General features: G+C 43.4%; 1 protein-coding gene and 1 long non-coding RNA gene across 3 annotated transcripts in view; one reads left to right on the top strand and one right to left on the bottom strand.

Moving 5' to 3' along the window:
* Nucleotides 1–2115: 2115 nt before the first annotated feature.
* Nucleotides 2116–21219, bottom strand: LOC122476417. 2 transcript variants are annotated; one of them, XR_006295485.1, is made up of 4 exons: nucleotides 21110–21219; nucleotides 17074–17125; nucleotides 10653–10764; nucleotides 2116–2295 (listed from the first exon to the last, which is right to left on the bottom strand). It is a non-coding gene; the product is annotated as an uncharacterized LOC122476417 (long non-coding RNA). The 2 variants fall into 2 exon arrangements; XR_006295486.1 differs by lacking the exon at nucleotides 2116–2295 and adding an exon at nucleotides 7301–7349.
* The window catches only part of SMYD2 (SET and MYND domain containing 2), a 50754-nt gene continuing 48790 nt past the window's right edge, over nucleotides 20804–22767 (top strand). Inside the window, exon 1 of the mRNA XM_043569060.1 lies at nucleotides 20804–21159. Coding sequence (XP_043424995.1) covers nucleotides 20987–21159 — 173 coding nt within the window. The 5' untranslated portion in view covers nucleotides 20804–20986. The remainder of the gene's footprint in view (nucleotides 21160–22767) is intronic.

The following is a 22767-nucleotide window of genomic DNA, read 5'->3' as shown; positions in this document are numbered from 1 at the left end:
ATTTATTTTTGAGAGAGAGAGAGAGAGAGAGAGAGAGAGAGTGAGACAGCATGAGTGGGGGAGGGGCAGGGAGAGAGAAACACACAGAATCCAAAGCAGGCTCCAGGCTCCGAGCTGTCAGCACAGAGCCTGACACGGGGCCCAAATCCAGGAACCGTGAGATCATGACCTGAGTCGAAGTCCGACACCTAACAGACTGAGCCACCCAGGCGCCCCAAGATGTTCAGTTTTTTAAAGGGGGGGGGGTAGAGAAGGGTGCTATGATTTAAAAAAAAAAAAAAGGTTGGGAAATTTTTAATTTTAAAAATTTAAAACATTTTGTTACTGTAAGAATTTTCAGAGCCTTTAATGTTACTCCCAGCATGTAGCACAGCTGGTCGGTGTTCAATAAATATTTGTTTAGTCCGTAAATTTGCATCGTGAATCTCCAGGAAATAATACAACATGTAACATTTCCCCAAAGAAAAGCAATTTATATTTGTTAGACATATTTAAACAGCTATTTAAAAGATTGTTTAGGGGCGCCTGGGTGGCGCAGTCGGTTAAGCGTCCGACTTCAGCCAGGTCATGATCTCGCGGTCTGTGAGTTCGAGCCCCGCATCGGGCTCTGGGCTGACAGCTCAGAGCCTGGAGCCTGCTTCCGATTCTGTGTCTCCCTCTCTCTCTGCCCCTCCCCCGTTCATGCTCTGTCTCTCTCTGTCCCAAAAATAAATAAACGTTGAAAAAAAAAATTAAAAAAAAAAAAAGATTGTTTATTGCCACATTGTTTAAACTAGTTAATAACTCCAGGCAATCCTCATGTCCATCAACTAGGTGATAGTGAAAGAAATTACGGTACAACGAAAGACCGCAGAGCAATTCCAGAAAGCTCAGAGACACGTCAATTCTGTGCTGACTGTCTAAAGAAGAATGACTTGCTCTTCTCTCGAGGGTCTTGGGAGGAAAAAAGAGCATCTGGATCCAGGACTGAGTTGGCTCCATTCCTTGTTAGGCTGAACTGTGAACAGGACACGTTATAACTTCAGCTCAGTTCCCTCAGCTCTCGCATAAAGCTTTCAAGCCAAATGATCTGCAGGATCCCTTTAGTCAAAGTTTGACAACTTAGTCTAAGAAGTCTCATTTTGGCTGTAATGAGTTTTTTTGGAAATTAAATGAAGTGCAAGGAGTGTTATGCAATGAATTAGATTATTTTTCTATCTTCCTCATGGACTGTAAATATTGTAATAAATTAAGCAAATAAATAAACACACATTTTTATGTCAGTTCCACGCTATATATGAAAAGTTTTATAAATTTGTGTACACTTAACCCGACGAGTCTACTTTTAGAATCTAGCCCAATGAATTACTCAAGAATGTAAAACAAGATTTAATTTAGCAACGATGGTCATTTCAACAACGGGAAAAACAACAACAACAACAACAACAACAAACAGTACCTAACAAGGAACTTGTTAATTAGATGATAGTACATTATAAAATATCACAGTATGAAGTCATTAAAATGATGTAGAAAAACATTTAATGCTATGGAAATAGATTTACAACATATTTTTAGGATGGAAAATGCAGGTTATAAAACAGCATGTACAATATAATCCAATTTTTATTGTAAAAGATTTCTATGTTGCTAAAGAAAGGTGTTGAATGACTACAATAAAAACTTTACACTAGTAATCTCTGGGTTTATATGTGTTTTCGAAGTTTCATAAAGTTAATATACATTGCTTATAGAGCAATAAAATCAGTGATCTTATAATGTTTTTCCATAGTTGTTTCCTTAGTACTCTATGTAACATAAATAAGTCATTTATGGGATTCCATAAAACTACATCGGTAAATGTTTGCTTAAAACAGTAATGTTGGGGCGCCTGGGTGGCGCAGTCGGTTAAGCGTCCGACTTCAGCCAGGTCATGATCTCGCGGTCTGTGAGTTCAAGCCCCGCGTCGGGCTCTGGGCTGATGGCTCAGAGCCTGGAGCCTGTTTCCGATTCTGTGTCTCCCTCTCTCTCTGCCCCTTGCCCATTCATGCTCTGTCTCTCTCTGTCCCCAAAATAAATAAACGTTGAAAAAAAAAAAAACAAAAAAAAACAAACAAAAAAAAACAAAACAGTAATGTTATTAACACTGTCATCAAAGATGCCTTGTCTCTTTTCCAAAAATAATGAATTGTGGTAAGACCAGAAATGAATTTTTTAGATGCCTTTAAAGAAATGATAGTTTCAATTGCATGCAGCCTTCTGTTTCTTGTTCCATAGTAGTCTGGTGTATTAAATGACGCTGAGAGGCATCAGTGTCTAAGACCAAGAAATAAAGGAAACCAAGGTGTCATGATTCTGAATACTTAGCATAATAAGGTTATTTGAAGACTCCACAATCTGCATTAAGGAATAAAACCAACTAGTCTGTGCAATGACACTCTAATGCCATTCTTAACATCTGTGCCTTTAAATTTCAGAAAATAGTACAATTTATTTAAAAGGTGGTGGGATCCACAGAGGATGACAATTTTTATTTTCTCCAGAACATTAAAAGGAATACCATCTTTGGCCTCCAACATTTAAGAAGAAAAAAATATTCTAACCATAAATGTTCTAATCTCAAGTTTTTGTTTTTCTTTAAAGTCCTTTCAAATGAGTCAGTGTGGCTTTACAAATATAGATCTTGCATTGTTTGGATTCCTCTTATTTTGCTGCAGACTGGCCAAACTTTGGCAGGCACCAGCACCCCTTTGTATAAAAGTCACAGTCACCTAGCAAAGAGGTCCCTGCAAAAACACCCCAAAACAAACTGGTATTTTTAGTTAACTATTCAGAAGGATATTGAGAAACATTCAGAGGATTTAGGAACATGAGTTAGGCTCAACGTTGTTTAGGTTGGGCAAAGGCAATTCTTTTGGTTGAAGTTAATTTAAATAATTAGACAGTAAAACCCAAAAGACTTTGATCCTCTCTCCCTTCCACTGTTTCCTAAAATTCAGTCATTCATGTCTTATCTTCACAATTTTCATCGTATTGGCAAAGCACCTCTACTCTTAACCACCTTAGTATTTTCTCCTTGGGTCTTCTACTCTGGGCGGTAGAATATCTATCCAATCAGAGGTTTGATGGGATAGTGTACACATTTAACCATTCTGACATTTAAAAGGATCTTGCGTATTTGCCCCCACAAACCCTCATGTAGTCTAACTTCCTCACTTCGCTGAGGCCCAGCATGTTTAAGTAACATGTTCATTACTTGCTGTGTTCGTGGTCTTACTTGAAGAGGTTGACGGAGCAGGTGATGGATTTGAAAAACAACAGCAGCGCACACAGGAGATTCTGTTCATGGGCTGTCAACATACTTACCTACAAGTTACGTCCATAATTTCAAAGATGCTGGAAGTTACCTGCTCCTCCTCTTACCAATTTCACTTTTTTTTTTTTTACAGTTCTTAAATGGCTCAACACTCTACTGTGTTTTATCCATTCATCCGACCACTATTTCTCCAGTACCTGCTTTGTGCAAGACACTCCCTGAGGCTATAGTAAGGAGCCAAAGAGACAAAATACCTTGCCCTTATGAAGCTTCCATTCTCCTGGAGAGTTCTAGCTTCCTAAATGTATGTCATGTTTCTTCTTTGCAACACTAAATCCCTGGAGTTCGAGATGTGGGTCTCATCTACTTTGGCTCCTCTGTAGTACCCCAGAGGGTGGTTTACAGTGTTAAATCAGTGAATGAACAACAAAAAGATGCACAAGCCCTTTTGTTTGTTTGTCCTTTGACCCCAAGAACTACTTTTAATCACTTCGATTTACTCCACTTCATCTATTCTTTTTTTTTTTTTTCAGTTTTCAATTTCTCTGATTTTCATCTACAAAATCCTAAAGGTGAGAAAAGACAGGAGGAGCCAAGATGGCGGAACAGCATTTAAGTTTTTTGTGTGTCTCGCATCCATGAAATACAGCCAGACCAACACTAAACCATCCTACACACCTAGAAAACTGATGGGAGGATTAACACAACAAACTGCACAACCTGAACCACAGAATTCAGCAGGTCCGCGGTGCAGAGAGGTGAATTTGGGGACCGGGAAGCCGCTGAGGATAGGGAACCCCTTTTGCTGGCGGAGAGAGGATGGAGACTGGGGGTGTGGAGAATATGGGAAAAGCACCCCTCCCCAAAAGCAACCGGAGAGAAAGTGAAAAATTGGAAACGGCCACAGGGACTAAACTAAAAAGGGAGAAAGGAGAAAGGAGAGGGTTTCAATTCCATTAAGACTGTTAACAAGGGGAGCGCAAAGGCTGCAACTCCGCTGCTCCATACCTGGCGGTGCTCTGGTGGGAAGGGCGAATCCCCAGGAGCAGAGTGAGGTCCGGGAGGTTCTCGGGCCACACAGGGAAAAGCGGTTCCACTGCTGGAAGGACATTTGGTAGAGACTGTTGAGGCCACCTGGTCCCAGCAGACCCCAGAGGCAGCCACATTCGCGGGTGCTGGGGCAAGGTCCTTAAGGGTCAAGCCTGGTGCCAGATGTGTGTTGTGATTTTCCAGAATCCCTGAAAACTGCTGCTACACTATCTCGTGAACTTTTTCTGGGGCCGGCTGGCACCTGGCCACAGTCTCGGGGCACCGGCAGCAGCAGGGTCCAGCAAGCATTCCTGGGTGCAGCCGACATTCGGTCATTGCTCATTCGGCCATTGCTCCATGAGACCCTCCTGCAGAGGGGCGGAACGGGTCAAAGCCGCAGTCCTTCAGAAGTAAGGGGCTGGGGAAAACAGCCACATCTGAGACGGAACTCGGGAGAGAGGTGCTGCCTGGGGCCTGGTCACGGAGAGTGAAAGAGCTGGGAGTGGAGGAAAGCTGAAGACAGAGGATGGATGCGTGATTGCTGATCCGGGAGAACAGACTGGGTAGCTGGGTGGCGCCACTTTCACTGCTTCCGCACATGCGCATATGCATCTATGAGCACTGCAAGAATCCACCCCAGTAAGCTAGCAGCGCCATCTAGTGGAGAGCGGAGCTGTTACACTGAGCCCCGCCCAACTTGGCTGACTTCACTCTTCAAGAACACAAGTCTCACCGTCGGCTTAGTTTATGGACTATAAAGCGCTACATAGACTGACTTCTAGGGGAAAACGAAGTAATTTCACGCCTACTTCAATCTATTAGCAGGTTCATCTATTCAATTTTCTTTTTTTTTTCTTTTTCTCTTTTACACTTTTCTTTTTCTCAAATACAGAAAGAGAAAAAAAATTCATTTTTATTTTCAATCTTTATTAAAAATAATTTTCTTTAAGTTTTATTACTCTAGTTTTCACTTTTGTGTAAATTTTTTCAAATTCCATTTTACTTCCATCATTTTATTTTAGTCTACTTCAGTGTCTTCATCTTTTCAAATTTTCAAACAATTTCCTTTTTTTCTTTTTCTTTTTTCTCTTTTTTGTTTCTTTTCTTTTTCTTGAATGCAGAAAGAGAAAAACTTCATTTTTACTTTCAATTTCTATTAAAAATATTTTTATTTAATTTTTTACTATATTTTTTGCTTTTATGTAACTTTTTTCAAATTCTATTTTACTTCCATCATTTTATTTTAGTCTACTACAGTGTATTCACTTTGTCAAATTCTCAAATGATTTCTTTTTTTTATCCTTTTTCTCTTCTTTCTTTCTTTTTTCTTGAATACAGAAAAAGAAGAAATTCGTATTTATTTTCAATTTTTATTAAAAATATTTTTCCTTAATTTTTTTCTACTATATTCTTTACTTTTATGTATATTTTTTCAAATTCTATTTTACCTCCATCATCTCATTTTAGTCTACTTCAGTGTACTCATTTTTTCAAATTCTCAAACGATTTCCTTTTTTCCCCCGGCCCCTTTTTTTTCTCTAATCTGTCAAACCACTTTCGACACTCAGGCGAAAACACACCTAGGATCTAGCATCTATTTGATTTGTGTGTGTGTGTGTGTGTGTGTGTGTGTGTGTGTGTGTGTGTTTAATTTTTAATTTGATATTTCTTTAATTTTAATTTTTTAATTTTAATTTTTCTATCTCTTTAATTCCTTTTCTCCCTTCAAAATGACAAAGTGAAGGAATTAACCCCAAAAGAAAGAGCACTAAGAAATGACAGCCAGGGATTTAACCAACACAGATACAAGCAAGATGTCTGAACCAGAATTTAGAATCACGATAATAAGAATACTAGCCGGAGTCGAAAATAGATTAGAATCCCTTTCTGCAGAGATAAAAGAAGTAAAAACTAGTCAGGATGAAATTAAAAATGCTATAACTGAGCTGCAATCACAGATGGATGTAGCGGCAGCAAGGATGGATGAGGCAGAAGAGAGAATCTGCGAGATAGAGGACAAACTTATAGAGAATAATGAAGCAGAAAAAAAGAGGAGATTACGGCAAAAGAGCACGATTTAAGAATTAGAGAAATCAATGACTCATTAAAAAGGAACAACATCAGAATCATAGAGGTCCCAGAAGATGAAGAGAGAGAAAAAAGGGGTAGAAGGGCTATGTGAGCAAATTATCACAGAAAACTTTCCTAACCTGGGGAAAGACACAGACATCAAAATCCAGGAAGCACAGAGGACCCCCATTAGACTCCACAAAAACCAACCATCAACAAGGCATATCACAGTCAAATTCAGAAAATACTCAGGCAAGGAGAGAATCATGAAAGCAGCAAGGGAAAAAAAGTCCCTAACCTACAAGGGAAGACAGATCAGGTTTGGAGCAGACCTATCCACAGAAACTTGGCAGGCCAGAAAGGAGTGGCAGGATATATTCAATGTGCTGAATCAGAAAAATATGCAGCCAAGAATTCTTTGTCCAGCAAGGCTATCCTTCAAAATAGAAGGAGAGATAAAAAGTTTCCCAGACAAACAAAAATTAAAGGAGTTTGTGATCACTAAACCAGCCCTGCAAGGAATTTTAAGGGGGACTCTCTGAGGGGAGAAAAGATGAAAAAATATATATATATATACATATATATACATATGCCATAAGCATATATATAAATAATGGTATATATATAAATACCATAAGCAACAAAGATTAGAAAGGACCAGAGAATACCACCAGAAACTCCAACTCTACAAGCATCATAATGACAATAAATTCATATCTTTCAGTACTCACTCTAAACGTCAATGGAATCAATGGTCCAATCAAAAGACACAGGGTAATAGGGGCGCCTGGGTGGCTCCGTCGGTTAAGCATCCAACTTCAGCTCAGGTCATGATCTCACAGTTCGTGGGTTCGAGCCCCGCGTCGGGCTCTGTGCTGATGGCTCAGAGTCTGGATCCTGCTTCGGATTCTGTGTCTGCCTCTCTCTCTGCCCCTCCCGTGCTCATGCTCTTTCTCTGTCTCAAAAATAAATAAACATTAAAAAAAAAAAAGACACAGGGTAACAGAATGAATAAGAAAACAAGATCCATCTATATGCTGTTTACAAGAGACCCACTTTAGACCTAAAGACACCTTCAGATTGAAAATAAGGGGATGGAGAACCATCTATCATGCTAATGGACAACAAAAGAAAGCCGGAGTAGCCATACTTATATCAGACAATCTAGACTTTAAAATAAAGACTGTATCAAGAGATGCAGAAGGGCATTATATCATAATCAAGGGGTCTATCCACCAAGAAGACCTAACAATTGTAAACATTCATGCACCAAATGTGGCAGCACCCAAATATATAAATCAATTAATCACAAACATAAAGAAACTCATCGATAGTAATAGCATAATAATAGGAGACTTCAACACCCCACTCACAGCAATGACAGATCATCTAATCAAAAAATCAACAAGGAAACAATGGCTCTGAATGACACACTGGACCAGATGGACTTAAGAGATATATTCAGACCATTTCACCCTAAAGCAGCAGAATATACATTCTTCTCCAGTGCACATGGAACATTCTCCAGAATAGACCATATACTGGGATACAAATCAGCCCTAAGTAAGTACAAAAAGATTGAGATCATACCGTGCATATTTTCAGACCACAATGCTATGAAACTCAAAATCAACCACAGGGAAAAATTTGGAAAGGTAACAAATACTTGGAGACTGAAGAACATCCTAATAAAGAATGAATGGGCTAACAAGAAGTTAAAGAGGAAATTAAAAAGTATATGGAAACCAATGAAAATGATAACACCACAACCCAAACCCTCTGGGATGCAGCAAATGTGGCCATAAGAGTAAAGTATATAGCAATCCAGGCCTTCCTAAAGAAGGAAGAAAGATCTCAGATACACAACCTAACCTTATGCCCTAAAGAGCTGGAAAAAGAACAGCAAATAAAACCCCAAACCAGCAGAAGACAGGAAATAATAAACATTAGAGCAGAAATTAATGCTATCGAAACAAAACAAAACAAAACAGATCAATAAAACCAGAAGCTGGTTCTCTGAAAGAATTAACAAAATTGATAGACCACTAGCCAGTTTGATCAAAAAGAAAAAGTAAAGGACCCAAATAAATAAAATCAAGAATGAAAGAGAAGAGATCACAACCAGCACAACAGAAATAAAAACAATAATAAGAGAATATTATGAGTAATTATATGCCAATAAAATGGGTAATCTGGAAGAAATGGACAAATTCCTAGAAACATATACACTACCAAAACTGAAACAGGAAGAAATAGAAAATTTGAACAGACCCATAACCAGTAAGGAAATCGAATTAGTAATAAAAAATCTGCCAAAAAACAAGAGTGCAGGGCCAGATGGCTTTCCAGGGGAATTCTACCAAGCATTTAAGGAAGAATTAACACCTATTGTCTTGAAACTGTTCCAAAAAATTGAAATGGAAGGAAAACTTCCAAACTCTTTCTATGAAGTCAGCATTACCTTGATTCCAAAACCAGACAGAGACCCCACTAAAAAGGAGAACTATAGACCAATTTCCCTGATGAACATGGATGCAAAAATCCTCAACAATATATTAGCCAAACGGATCCAACAATACATGAAAAAATTATTCACCACGACCAAGCAGGATTTATACCTGGGATGCAGGGCTGGTTCAATATCCACCAAACAATTAACGTGATTCATCACATCAATAAAACAAAGGACAAGAACCATATGATCCTCTCAATAGATGCAGAGAAAGCATTTGACAAAATACAGCATCCTTTCTTGATAAAAACACTCAAGAAAGTAGGGATAGAGGGAGCATACCTTGAGATCATAAGAGCCATATATGAACGACCCAACGCTAATATCATCCTCAATGGGGAAAAACTGAGAGCTTTCCCCCTAAGGTCAGGAACAAGACAGGGATGTGCACTCTTGCCACTGTTATTCAACATAGTATTGGAAGTCTTAGCCTCTGCAATCAGACAACACAAAGAAATAAAAGGCATCCAAATCGCCCAGGAGGAGGTCAAACTTTCACTCTTCGCAGATGACATGATACTCTATATAGAAAACCCAAAAGATTCCACCAAAAAACTGCTAGAATTGATTCATGAATTCAGCAAAGTCGCAGGATATAAAATCAATGCACAGAAATCGGTTGCATTCCTATACACCAACAATGAAGTGACAGAAAGAGAAATCAAGGAATCGATCCCATTTACAGTTGCACAAAAAACCATAAAATACCTAGGAATAAATCTAACCACAGAGGTGAAAAATCTATACACTGAAAACTATAGAAAGCTTATGAAAGAAATCGAAGAAGACACCGAGAAATGGAAAAAGATTCCATGCTCCTGGATAGGAAGAACAAATATTGTTAAAATGTCAATACTACCCAAAGCAATCTACATATTCAATGCAATCCCTATCAAAGTAACACCAGCATTCTTCACAGAGCTAGAACAAATAATCCTAAAATTTGTATGGAACCAGAAAAGACCCCGAATAGCCAAAGTAATCTTGAAAAAGAAAACCAAAGCAGGAGGCATTACAATCCCAGACTTCAAGCTATACTACAAAGCTGTAATCATCCAGACAGTATGGTACTGGCACAAGAACAGACACTCAGATCAATGGAACAGAATGCAGAACCCAGAAATGGACTCACAAACGTATGGCCAACTAATCTTCGACAAAGCAGGAAAGAATATCCAATGGAATAAAGACAGTCTCTTCAGCAAGTGGTGCTGGGAAAACTGGACATCGACATGCAGAAGAATGTACCTGGACCATTTTCTTACACCATACACAAAAATAAACTCAATGGATGAAAGACCTCAATGTAAGACAGGAAGCCATCAAAATCCTCAAGGAGAAAGCAGGCAAAAACCTCTTTGATCTTGGCCACAGCAACTGCTTACTCAACACATCTCTGGAGGCAAGGGAAACAAAAGCAAAAATGAATTACTGGGGCCTCATCAAAATAAAAAGCTGTGAAGGAAACAGTGAAGGAAACAATAAGCAAAACTAAAAGGCATCTGATGGAATGGGAGAAGATATTTGCAAATGACATATCAGATAAAGGGTTAGTATCCAAAATTGATAAAGAACTTATCAAACTCAACACCCAAAAAACAAATAATCCAGTGAAGAAATGGGCAAAAGACATGAATAGACACTTCTCCAAAGAAGGCATCCAGGTGGCCAACTGACACATGAAAAAATGCTCATCACTCATCATCAGGGAAATACAAATCAAAATCATAATCTGACAGCTTACACCTGTCAGAATGGCAAACATGAACAACTCAGGCAACTACAGCTGTTGGCGAGGATCCGGAGAAAGAGGATCTCTTTTGCGTTGTTGGTGGGAGTGCAAGCTGGTGCGGCCACTCTGGAAAACAGTACAGAGGTTCCTCAAAAAATTGAAAATAGAACTACCCTACGATCCAGCAATTGCACTACTAGGCATTTATCCACGGGATACATGTGTGCTGTTTTGAAGGGACACATCCACCCCCATGTTTATAGCAGCACTATCAACAATAGCCAAACTATGGAAAGAGCTCAAATGTCCATCGATGGATGAATGGATGTGGCATACACACACACACACACACACACACACACACACACACACACACAAAATGGAGTATTACTCGGCAATCAAAAAGAATGAAATCTTGCCATTTGCTACTACACGGATGGAACTGGAGGGTATTATGTTAAGCGAAATTAGTCAGAGAAAGACAAAAATCATATGACTTCACTCATATGAGGACTTTTAGAGACAAAACAGATGAACATTAGGGAAGGGAAACAAAAATAATATAAAAACAGGAGGGGGACAAAACACAAGAGACTCATAAAAATGGAGAACAAACAGAGGGTTACTGGAGGGGTTGTGGGAGGGGGGATGGGCTAAATGGGTAAGGGGCACTAAGGCATCTACTCCTGAAATCATTGTTGCACTGTATGCTAACTAATTTGGATGTAAATTTAAAAAAATAGAAAAATAAAATTAAAAAAAAGAAAAGACAAAGCTATAGCTTGTGATGAAGGAAACCCAGGAAGCAACACATGCAAAAAATGAAAATTTCATCAGCCACTATCAAAAATATGTCAGTGAAATAAATGGCAGAATGTTTAAAATTTCTTAAAAAGTAGCCATTATAGGGGCGCCTGGGTGGCGCAGTCGGTTAAGCGTCTGACTTCAGCCAGGTCACGATCTCGCAGTCCGTGAGTTCGAGCCCCACGTCGGACTCTGGGCTGATGGCTCAGAGCCTGGAGCCTGTTTCCGATTCTGTGTCTCCCTCTCTCTCTGCACCTCCCCCGTTCATGCTCTGTCTCTCTCTGTCCCAAAAATTAAAAAAAAAAAAAAACGTTGAAAAAAAAAGTAGCCATTATAGTATATTCAGATAAAATATGTGTTTGTCCTGTGTGTACTTTCTGAAATAGTTCAATATATTATTTGTCTCTTTAAAGTCTCTGTCTTTAATGATACTGTTGTGTAAATTCGTTTGGTATCGAGCAATTTGTTTTCCAGCTAAAGAAAATAGATTGTATTTACCTTAAATTTTCAAGACCTCCCAAATAATAAACGGTTAATGTCACTAGTAATCCTTACTAGGAAAGAAAACAAACCAAAGATTTTTTTTAAGTGTTGGGATAACTCAAAGTTAAGATGATAACAGTTGACAAGTTTCAGCTTTTGCATGGATTGTTCTTCAGTTCATACTACGGACTTTTTTTCCCCTTGTATTTTTCTTCCGCCTTAAAAAAGAAATAAGCTATACTGACATATTCAAATTCTTTGTAAAAATTAAAGCTATAAAAGAGGTAGACTAAAGCTTTAAGGCTTTAAATATCACACCTTATCTCTTCTTTTTGTGAAACTCCTCTGCCCTCACATAAAATCAGTGGGTGAGTGGCTAAAGGTCACCAGCCAATTGGTAACAACGGTAAAATTCTATACCCACCCCACCTCGTTTCGTCAACTAGATGACACTGCCTCCCCCTAAACAAGAAAGTTAACAGTTCTCAATAAAAATAGAAATATACAAGCTAAACTTTTTTACATTTAGTCCTGTTTTTTTTTTTTTTAATGGGGGAAAAATGTGGTGTTCCAGAGGTAAAGAACAGAGCTTACAAGTCTAGATGAGAACCAAATCCGTCAGTAAGGGATCCTTTCCCTGGACCTTTGTTGTCTCTTTATTCAATTTTTAGTATCTAGTTAGAACTATTATATTTCTGAATCATGAGGACAAAGCCAGCTTAAGCTCTTCCTCCCTCCCTCCCTCCCTCCCTCCCTCCCTCCCTCCCTCCCTTCCTTCCTTCCTCTCCCCCCAAATACAAGAAAATACGGCTGGTAGTTTAAAAATTGATCAATCTCACTCTGAAATATTTATGTACTTTTCTCTGACTTGGTTACTCCTCCCACTGATATTAATAGTTTCTTCTTCTGGGATAACTCTGCCTCTAGCAGAAATGCTGCAGTGTAGCTGAGATGCTGCTGTTGGGACTGTAAACGATGCGTTAGGAATGGTCTTGCTGCACTTCAGCTTGGAAGCAGAGGTTTATTTCTGGGTCTACACCTTTGCCTGCCAGCGAGATAACACAGCACTGTCACTTGCGAGCATTGTTGCAACATGGGTGCTTTTGAATGTCTGGATTCTTTATTTATGTAATTTTTTTAAATGTTTTTATTTTATTTTTGAGAGACAGAATGCAAGCAGGGGAGTGGCAGAGAGAGAGAGAGGGAGAGACAGAACCTGAAGCAGGCTCCAGGCTGTCAGCACAGAGCCCGACGTGGGGCTTGAACTCACGGACTGTGAGATCATGATCTGAGCTGAAGTGGGAGGCCTAACCACTGAGCCACCCAGGCGTGCCAGAGGTTGGTTTTTTAAAGCCAGAAAGAAGAGCTTGACTTTGTTGAGATGTACAATAAAGAGCAGCTGGGAGTTCTTCGACAGAAAGTCTCATTATGAAAGCAATTATTTTAAGACAAGACATTTGACAACAGTAAGTCAGGCACACAGAAGAGGGGGAGACCCTACTCTGTATCCTGGGGTTGCCTTGTTTGGGTGGCACCATGGTGCTAATGCATGGAGTGTTTGGCCAGGGGTGGAACATCTGATCTGCACAGGTCTCTGCTGGGTAGTCCCTTGGTCTCATCCACAGTGGTTCCCTTGGATGGCTCACTTGTCTACGTGAGGTCCCCTCTTAGGGATATGGGAACCCACTCTCCAGCTTCCCATTGGGAGACCTCGGAGAGTCTTTCTCCCACACACCCATTTCTGGTACACAGGGCAATCTTGGGTCTATGTGAGACTAGCACATAGGTTATCTCTGTGCTGAGTCCCCTGAATGCTAAGGGGTTTTTTGTTATGTTACCCTACTCCTCCAGCATTTAGCCTGGAAGGAAACTAAGGTGCATGTTCTTTTCTCAGAAGAGCTCCCCAACTTTCCTCTTGCTTTCCTTCCAGTTCTCCTCCCTACCCTTGTCCGGGAGAATCTTCTCTGGGCAGAGTGACTCCTTGCTCTATATTGTCATGAATCTGCGAATCGCTATGATTGGAGCTTGAGTCTCCTGAGACCCTCAGCTCCTGAATCCCGAGAGCCCTCTCCCTTGTATTCTGCAATATCACCTCTTCTCTGAGTCAGGACTATTGGCCGAATGGGAGGAACGGTGAGGGTATGGAAGCAAATATCTCACAGCTGGCTGGCTGATCTCTGGCTATCTCAAAATACTACTGTCATTGCAGCAATCCAGGCATGAAGCCGTGTGAACTGAGTGGCATAAAAATAAAAATGATGGGAGGCACCTGGGTGGCTCAGTTGGTTGAGCATCAGACTCTTGGTTTCAGCTCAGGTCACGATCTCGCGGTTTGTGAGTTTGAGCCCCACATCATGCTCTGCACTGGCAGCATGGAGCCTGCTTGGGATTCTCTCTCCCCCTCTCTCTGTCCCTCTCCGTCCCTCAAAATAAATAAATAAACTTAGGAGAAAAATAGAAATGAAGGGACACTGAACAAGAAACACAGTGAAGAAGTAACAAAATCTTGTTTGTGGAACACACGCAAGACAGAAGAGGGGAGGAAAGGCACTTGACGGCCTGGATTGAGGTGATGTTGGCCATCATGGGACCTATTTTTCCATGGCTTATACTCCCCCTTCTCCATTGCCTTTACACCCTAATCATGAAGTCCTGGTAACTAAATTAAAAGTTCTTCAAATCCATATTCCTCTTCTTCATCACCACAGTCACTGTCCTTGTTCATGCCAGCAACATCTCTCCTCTGGACTATCTACTGCATCAGACTCCTTACTTCTCTCTCTCTCTGCCCTCAGCCCCCTAGAACTCATCCTACATTTAGTCATGAAGATGACCTTTCTAAAGCAACAATCAGATCATGCCAGCCATGTTTCTCTCTGGCTTTCTAGTACCCATATAACGCATCGAATTCCTATGCTCACGGCCTTAGGGAACCCTACATCATGGGGCTTACCTTGCTGGCCCAGCTTCACTCGATACCTCCTACCTGGGGCCGTAAGTTGGGCCAAAAGGGTAGCGTACCGGACTGGTCCACGCCATGGACTCATCACAACATAGCCTGGCTTTGAGTCCTAACCCCACTGTTCACTTGGACAAGTTATTTAACTATAGTGATTCAGTATTCTCCTCTGTAAAATGTCATTAGGAGGATTAAATGGGAATAGATTTTAAAAGTGCACCTGGGGGGGGGTGGAGGGGGCGGGGGCTTGGGTGGCTCCGTCAGTTAAGTGTGACTCTTTAAAAAAATTTTTTTTTCAACATTTATTTATTTTTGGGACAGAGAGAGACAGAGCATGAACGGGGGAGGGGCAGAGAGAGAGGGAGACACAGAATTGGAAACAGGCTCCAGGCTCTGAGCCATCAGCCCAGAGCCTGATGCAGGGCTCGAACTCACGGACCGTGAGATCGTGACCTGGCTGCAGTCCGACGCTTAACTGACTGCACCACCCAGGCGCCCCAAGTGTGACTCTTGATTTCAGCTCAGGTCATGATCTCATGTTAAATAAAAGAAAAAATACTTGGGGTACTTTGGCTGGCTCAGTCGGTAGAGCCTGTGACTCTTGGTCTCAGGGTTGGGAGTTTGAGCCTGACGTTGGGTGTAGAGATTACTTAAAAAAATAAAAGTTTTAGGAAAGAAAAGAAAAATATTTGCCCAGATGGTCAAGTCTCTCTCATCCCAGTGAATTTACACCTTCCGGTTCTTGAACCTATTTTGGGGGCCTTCTTTCGGTCAACCTTTAGTCTTCCTTCTAGAAGGAACTACAATGTCAGGTGTTTTGTAAAGCCTTTCTACTGTACTTTGTTCCTCACTCTATTAAAACTTTTATTGAGGGGGCCCAGCTGACTCACTTGGAAGAACAGGCAACTCTTGATCTTGGGGTCATGAGTTTAAGCCCCATGTGGGGTACAGACATTACTTAAATAAAACCCCCCTTTTATTGTATTATAACTTGCATGAATTTTCTATGGCAGCTGCACCAAATTACCATGAACCAGATGGCTTAAAACCACAGAAATGTATTGGGTCATGGTTCCGGAGGCTAGAGTCCTGAAAACCAGCATCACTGGGCTGAAAGCCAGGTGTGAGCAGGACCACACTCCTTCTGGAGGCTCAGAGGGAAAAAGCCGTTCTTTGCATCTTCTAGCTTCTGGTGGCTGTCTGCATTCCTGAGACCGTGGCCACATCACTGCCGTCCCTGCCTGCCCGCTAACATTGCTGCTTCCTCCCATCTGTGTCAAATCTCCTCTGCCTCTCTCTTGGAAGGACACTAATGATGGCATGGAGGGCTCACCTAGATAATCCAGCCTAATCTTGTCATCTCAAGATCCTCCATTTAACAATTTAGTATATTCCACGAGATGCTTTTATCCTATATAAGGTAACACAGGCTCTAGGGATCAGGATAGAATTATCTTTGGATGCCATGACTCGGCTCCTACAATAATTGTGCGGATGTCAGTGTTGTTGCCTTTGTATGACAAGGCTCCATCACACTGCAAGTACATAGCGTGTAATCAGTAAGTGAAATACACGTATAGGTACAGCGGTACAGGGTGAAGGCCCACCGTCCATGTTCCTTGGTATTCCTTCTTTGCGAACGCTTTATTTCCCTAGGCCAGAGCTATTTCCTTCATGTGCTAATCTGTGGTTGGAAAGATATTTTACTCACGAATTGGATCAGCTTCTAGGTTAGGGAAATTAAGCAAACAGGGCCTTTGTCGTTGGATCATTTCCTCCAAGCTACAGTGAGGCGAAGGAACCAAAAACTCCATTCAAACCCTGTTCCTTCTGAGCTAAGGGGAGGAGGGGAGGGTAAAAGGTGAAGGGGCCCTGGCAGCTGGAAGGCGACTTTCACGGAATCTGAGCACGCAGAGTGCCAGACTGACAAGTATGAGCTGCACTAAGAGTGTGGTCATCAGGCTGCCCGCCTGGTTTGTTGCCATTGCCTGGCCGTTTATTTAAACACAGTTTTCCTCGTAATTTAAGCTCCTAAATTCATGACCATTGCTTAACTGACCATTTCTCCATCTTGAGTCACTTGAGTTCAGCACAAGCATTTTTCTGAAGTCAGGCGGTTTCTTTTCCAGTGTTCCTAAATCACAGTCACCTTCACCCACAAGAATAAGTCTGTTCCAGCCACTGCTCACCTGGAAAGACAGCTCAGTAGCCAGGGTATTGTTTTTCTCAGTCATTGGAAATCTTTCCCCATGAAAGAAAAAAAAAGTCACTTGCAATAAAAGAAGCAAAAAGTAGGCTACTTCGTACAATTAATCCTTAAAACAATAAATTGTTTACTGTATTGTCATTGTTTATTTACTTTTGTGCCAGCCTTTTTCATCTTTGTGTTGGCGGGAGCCCCACAGGATCAGAATGTTAAAAAAACTGGAGGGCCCAAAAACTTATCCAAGATTTGCCTAAGAAGGCATGTAATCAGAAACTCCTAAGGTTTGGAAAAAATTCTTTCACGTACGTACATGTAACACCCATCTGTAATAAAACATAATTGTCAGAATTGATTTAAGTACTGTGACTGGCATAAAGCTCCTTTAACAGAGTGGTCTGGAAACCGTCAGAGCTTTTACTGGTCAGAGTAGACTCCTGTAGCCTGGCCAACGAGACCAATTTGCCTCCTAAAATCATCTCCAACAACACTCCTTCTAGCTCTGTTCCACTCTTTCCTAGGGATCATACTTCCTCCTACCAATTGGAACTTTGCACACGCTGTTCCCTCTGCTTAGAATGCGTGTCCTTCTTCCTCCTCTTAAGTTCTATTCATCCTTTGGATTGTAGCTCAAGCATTACTCTCTGAAAAGCTTTACCGGATTGGGTCAAATCCCCCAAGCGCTGGTGTAGCACTTAAGACCACCGACTGTATTTGTTTGTGTGATTAACTGATTGCTGTCTTCTCCTCCCACCAGATGGTACAAAGCTCTGTGAGGGCAGAGAACAAGTCAGTTTCTGTTATCATTACGTCACCAGCCTTTCTCGCTATTGCTGGAACCCAGTGAGCATCATAATGTTAAAAAACCTGGAGAGCCCAAAAACTTATCCATAAGTACTCCATACTTATAGAGTAAGCATGTAATAAATATTTAACTGCCGAATGATTATGTTGTGAAATCTCATGCCCACTCTGCCACTGGGTTATTAGGCAGACTATTTGTCTTCACAGGGCCTCATCTTCATCATTTGTAAGAAAATGCCTCTTCCAGGCCCCAAATTCTAGGATATTTATGGTTCCTGCCTGGAGCCTGTAAGACTGATCAGGCTAGAGACAGAAAGCCAACACACTGTTATCTGCCTGCCAAAATGCCACATACTAAGCAAGAAACTAGAATTACCCTCTGCACCTTTGCCCCTCTCCTTAATACTATGCCTTGATTCTGGCTTTCATTGCCTTTCATTTAAAATACTGTAAATGCCGGGTGCCTGGGGGCTCATTTGGTTAAGTGTCTGACTCTTGGTTTCCACTTGGTTATGATCTCATGGTTTGTGAGTTCGAGCCCCTCGTCCGGCTCTGTGCTGACAGTGCACAGCTTGCCTGGGATTCTCCCTCTCCCTCTCTCTCTGCCCCTGCTGCACATGTTCTCTCCTTCAGAATAAACTTAAAAAAATAAAACTGTTTAAAATACTATCAATGCTCCCTTAAATGGTGGACCTATGTTTAGTCCTCTCCTCTCAAAGCGTATCTGCAAGGTGCCAGTAAAACTCAGTCTAAATGCTGGACTGATCTTGGCACCCCTCTGCTTAAACATTTTTCTGCGTTTTCCACAGCACGTCAACAAAACTCACCTCTCGAGAAGACATCCTTCCCCTGTTCCTGTTTCCCCTCCTGGCTTCTCCTTGGGAACTTGTGTTCCACCCAGAACCACTCCCAGGGCCCCAACACACATTCTGTTCTTTCAAGTCCCTCTGTCCTTGTGTGCATTTCTCTCTGCCCAGAAAACGTCTCTGCTCCTTTGCTAGTAAAGTTTCATTCATCCTTTTAGGCTCAAGCGTTCCTTGCATGTGGCCCAGGCCCTGAGTCAACCCCCATTTCTCAGGCTGAGCTTGTCACTCACTGCTTGTGTTCTCACAGGAAACTGAGCACAAGCCGCCATAACAAGACTCCTTGGTGAGCTATATTTGTATGCAGAAGGACATTTGGGTTAAGAGCATGGGTCTCACATTCGGACTTACTTGAGTTTGAAACCAAATTCTGCCACTTACTGTGTGGCCTTGGAAATGATTCTTAGTTTCCTAATTGTGGAAAGGGGGGACTTAATGCCTAACTCATTGGGCTGTTGCAGTTACGGAATAAATGTGATAATGTGTTTGAGGCACTTAGCACAATTGGCCCATTATACTAACAGTAATTGTCATTGGGTTGTGAATGTGTCAAGTGCAAAGACTCAGGCCTACATTTTGTCCATCTTTCTATCCTGGTGGCTACTCAGTGAATGCTTCTTCAAATGCATAAATGAAATAGTGTCCATAATGTATTTTTCTTTACAGGGGGACTAGAGGCTTATTCCTTTTTTTAGGAATTTTATTGAGGGGTTAAAAATTCTCTTGATCTTATGGCATATTCCAAATCGTATTTATCTTTCCCTTTGCTAAACTAATCCTGAACTCACACATGTAACATAATTTGAGATCAAACTTGAGTTTTTAGTATTAGTGTTTTCTGCTAAATTCTCCCTTAGCACTTTCAAGAGTTTTTTACCGCATGCACGTCAATTTCAGTCCTTCCTCGTCAATTTCAGTCCTTCCTTAACTCTTTGTGGAACACAGACTATATCCTCCCTTGTCATAGGAGTAATACCAATAGCATGCACGTGTATAGGACTTAGGTGCCAAGTACTGTTCAATGAGCTTTGCATGTTTCAAATCCTCTCTGGGATTCGTAACCAAACCGACTTTTCTTTCTTTTTTTTTTTTTTAAATTTTTTTTCAACGTTTATTTATTTTTGGGACAGAGAGAGACAGAGCATGAACGGGGGAGGGGCAGAGAGAGAGGGAGACACAGAATCGGAAACAGGCTCCAGGCTCTGAGCCATCAGCCCAGAGCCTGACGCGGGGCTCCAACTCACGGACCGCGAGATCGTGACCTGGCTGAAGTCGGACGCTTAACCGACTGCGCCACCCAGGCGCCCCTCAAACCGACTTTTCTAAGATGACAGTGAGTGGTCGAAGCGATTAAAACCGCTGCAAATTCTAGCCTAGTGTTCTGGCCACAGCATGGCTTTTGGACCCCAAAAGAGTCTAAGTTCCTTGAAGGCAAGGTTATCTCCTGCTTTCTCTGCAAAGAGAAAGTCTTGAATGCAGAGACTCAGTGAGCCCTGCTGACCCGCGCATTTCCTCTCCTGTTCCTGTAATTAACTTCCACTAGAGGGGCAAACGTTCACACTGAACACTCAAGAGACTCCCTGGAAGGTTCAGGGCCTCACGAGGTTTAAAAGCCTTTAACCTTGGGCGAGCACCCTTTAGCCCTCAGCAAGTCACACTCTTCCTCGGTGGTTTCTCTTCGGTGTTCCCGGATAACTCCTTACAGGGTCTCTGACAAGGACAGACTACGTAAGGTTGAGAAAACACCTTTGTCCCCTTCTTTATGCCAAGGGCTGGTCACCGTGTGGGCCAGGCTGACTATCCGAGGAGGCCTTGGGACCTCGCCGCCCGCGGCGACCCCAACCGCCCACGGGAGAGGGGACGGCGTCCGCTCTGCCCGCGGAGACGCACACGCCTCGCGCCCTGCTTCCAGGAGCCGCCCGGGCTGCGGCGCGGGTCGCCGCCACACCGGAAGCGTCCCGAGCGCGTGCCGGGCGGCCGCCGAGGGTCCGGCGAGCGGGGCGGGGCCGCCGGTCCGGTCCCCCTCCTCCCCCACCGGGGGCGCGCGAGGGCCGGGCGGGGCCGGCGTCCCTTCCGGGGAGCGGTGGCCGCCGCCGCGTCTCCGGCGGCTTCCCTCCCCGCCCCCCCACCCCCCCGCGGCTCTGGGTGACGCTTCTCCAATAACAGCTCGCGGGGAGCCGCCGCTCCGGGTGCCCCCCGCGCCGGCCCCGCCAGCCCCGCCCCGCAGCCGGCATGAGGGCCGCGGGCGACGGCGGCCTGGAGCGCTTCTGCAGCCCCGGCAAGGGCCGGGGGCTGCGGGCCCTGCGGCCCTTCCACGTGGGGGACTTGCTCTTCTCCTGCCCGGCCTACGCTTACGTGCTCACGGTCAACGAGCGGGGCAACCACTGCGAGTACTGCTTCGCCAGGTAGGGCGGCGGCGCGGGCGGCCGGGCGGGCGGCGGGGGCGCCGCGGCGGCGGCTCCGACCGCGGCGGGAGGAAGTGCGCGCGGCGCGCCGGGTCCTAGCGCCGGCGGCTGGGGCGGCGGCCGCGCTTTCAGCCCGCGCCGGCCGTGCCACGTGCGCTGGGACCGAGCCGCCAAAGCGCCCGCCGCGCGCCCCCGGCACGGCCCATTTTTCCGAGTTGCGCGCGCGGGAGTGCAGGGTCCTGACCTCAGACGTGGGCTCGGAGCCAGGCTTGTTCCAAACACGGGCACGCGCAGCGCTCTTGGTGCATTGCCGGCCCGGCCGCGAGTTCGAGCAGCCAGTCTGTCCCCTTTAACTTGTGCTTCCTGCGGTGTGTTCTGTCCCCCACAGCCCAGCCCTGCCGCACACTTGGCCGTTTCCTCCCGGGAACGTAATGACACTTAACATTTCTTGTACAGTACGCGGCCTCTCCTCTTCCTTCTCACTCAACGCTTGTGTTTGGAGAGAAGCCAGAGGGGGTGCTGAGCACGCCCCGAGATTCTGAAGGGCTGCACTGATGGGACGTGCCTGACCTTGGTTTGGGATTTTGAAAACATGGCCTCTGAGGGCATTAGGCAAAATGTGTGGTTGGAAATGATATTTAATTGTAGCATGTCGTGTATACATATACTCACGTATGTACACATACATACGTATTCATACACCGCGACACATAATTCTATCTCAAGCCCTGTGACAGTTTCAGACGTGAAAGGTACATGAGAAATCACCAGTCCAACACATTGTCTCCCTTTTACAGATGAGAAAACTAATCCTCAGAGAGGTAGCGTGGTTGTGTACACGTAGTCTCACCTCTAGCTAGGGGAATGAAGTCTGCTCTCTTCAGTTCTGCCCATTTGCTACTAGTTAGGTGCTCAGTAAAATTCCAGAGACAGGAAGCATGGCGTTGAAGTAAGTTTGTACCCAACCTTCCACTTGTCTCTGAAGAATGGATCCTGCTTTACTTTCTTTGAACCTCAGTTTCTTCATCTTTGAAATGGAGGTTCTTGGGTTAGATTATGCTGACCTGGGGTCCTGCAGGTACCTTTTGAATACAGGTCTCAAGTCCAACATACACTGGAGTCCCCAGTCTCCCAGACTTGTGTGCCTTATTTTACGATAAGACATAGCAAAAGAAGGGACAAAGGCTAAATATTATAGTAATCTTGCCCAGACTCCCTGCCAGAACTGTCTTCCGCTTGGGGGGACCTGGAAAGGCACTAGACGCAGAATCATGCCGTGGGCAGCTTAAGGGCTGTATGTGATGTGGCTCTTTGAATTGGTGAGTCAAGAGCTAAAGGGTCATGGCACCACTTTGCAACGTTTGAGTGAAGTGAGCATTGGGTTTTCCCAAAGTTAAAAAGGCTGCTGTGACTGGTCCCTTGATCTTCTGAGCCTCGCTGTGGCTCGGAGTCTGAAGCAGTGTGGGTGTCTGGAGTGGCAGGAGCAAAGCGGGGTCACCCAGCACAGAAGGTGCTTCTTCCATCAGGGATCCTGGTGATTCCTGGAGTCCATCCTGTGAGAGAAGATCACAGTGCCAGGCACATAGTAGGTACACAGGTCGTAGTTAC

Source organism: Prionailurus bengalensis, chromosome E4 (assembly GCF_016509475.1).
Source record: "Prionailurus bengalensis isolate Pbe53 chromosome E4, Fcat_Pben_1.1_paternal_pri, whole genome shotgun sequence".
Lineage (NCBI taxonomy): Eukaryota > Metazoa > Chordata > Mammalia > Carnivora > Felidae > Prionailurus > Prionailurus bengalensis.
Note: the sequence above shows the minus strand (reverse complement) of the source record. Positions and strands in the feature narration are given on the sequence as shown.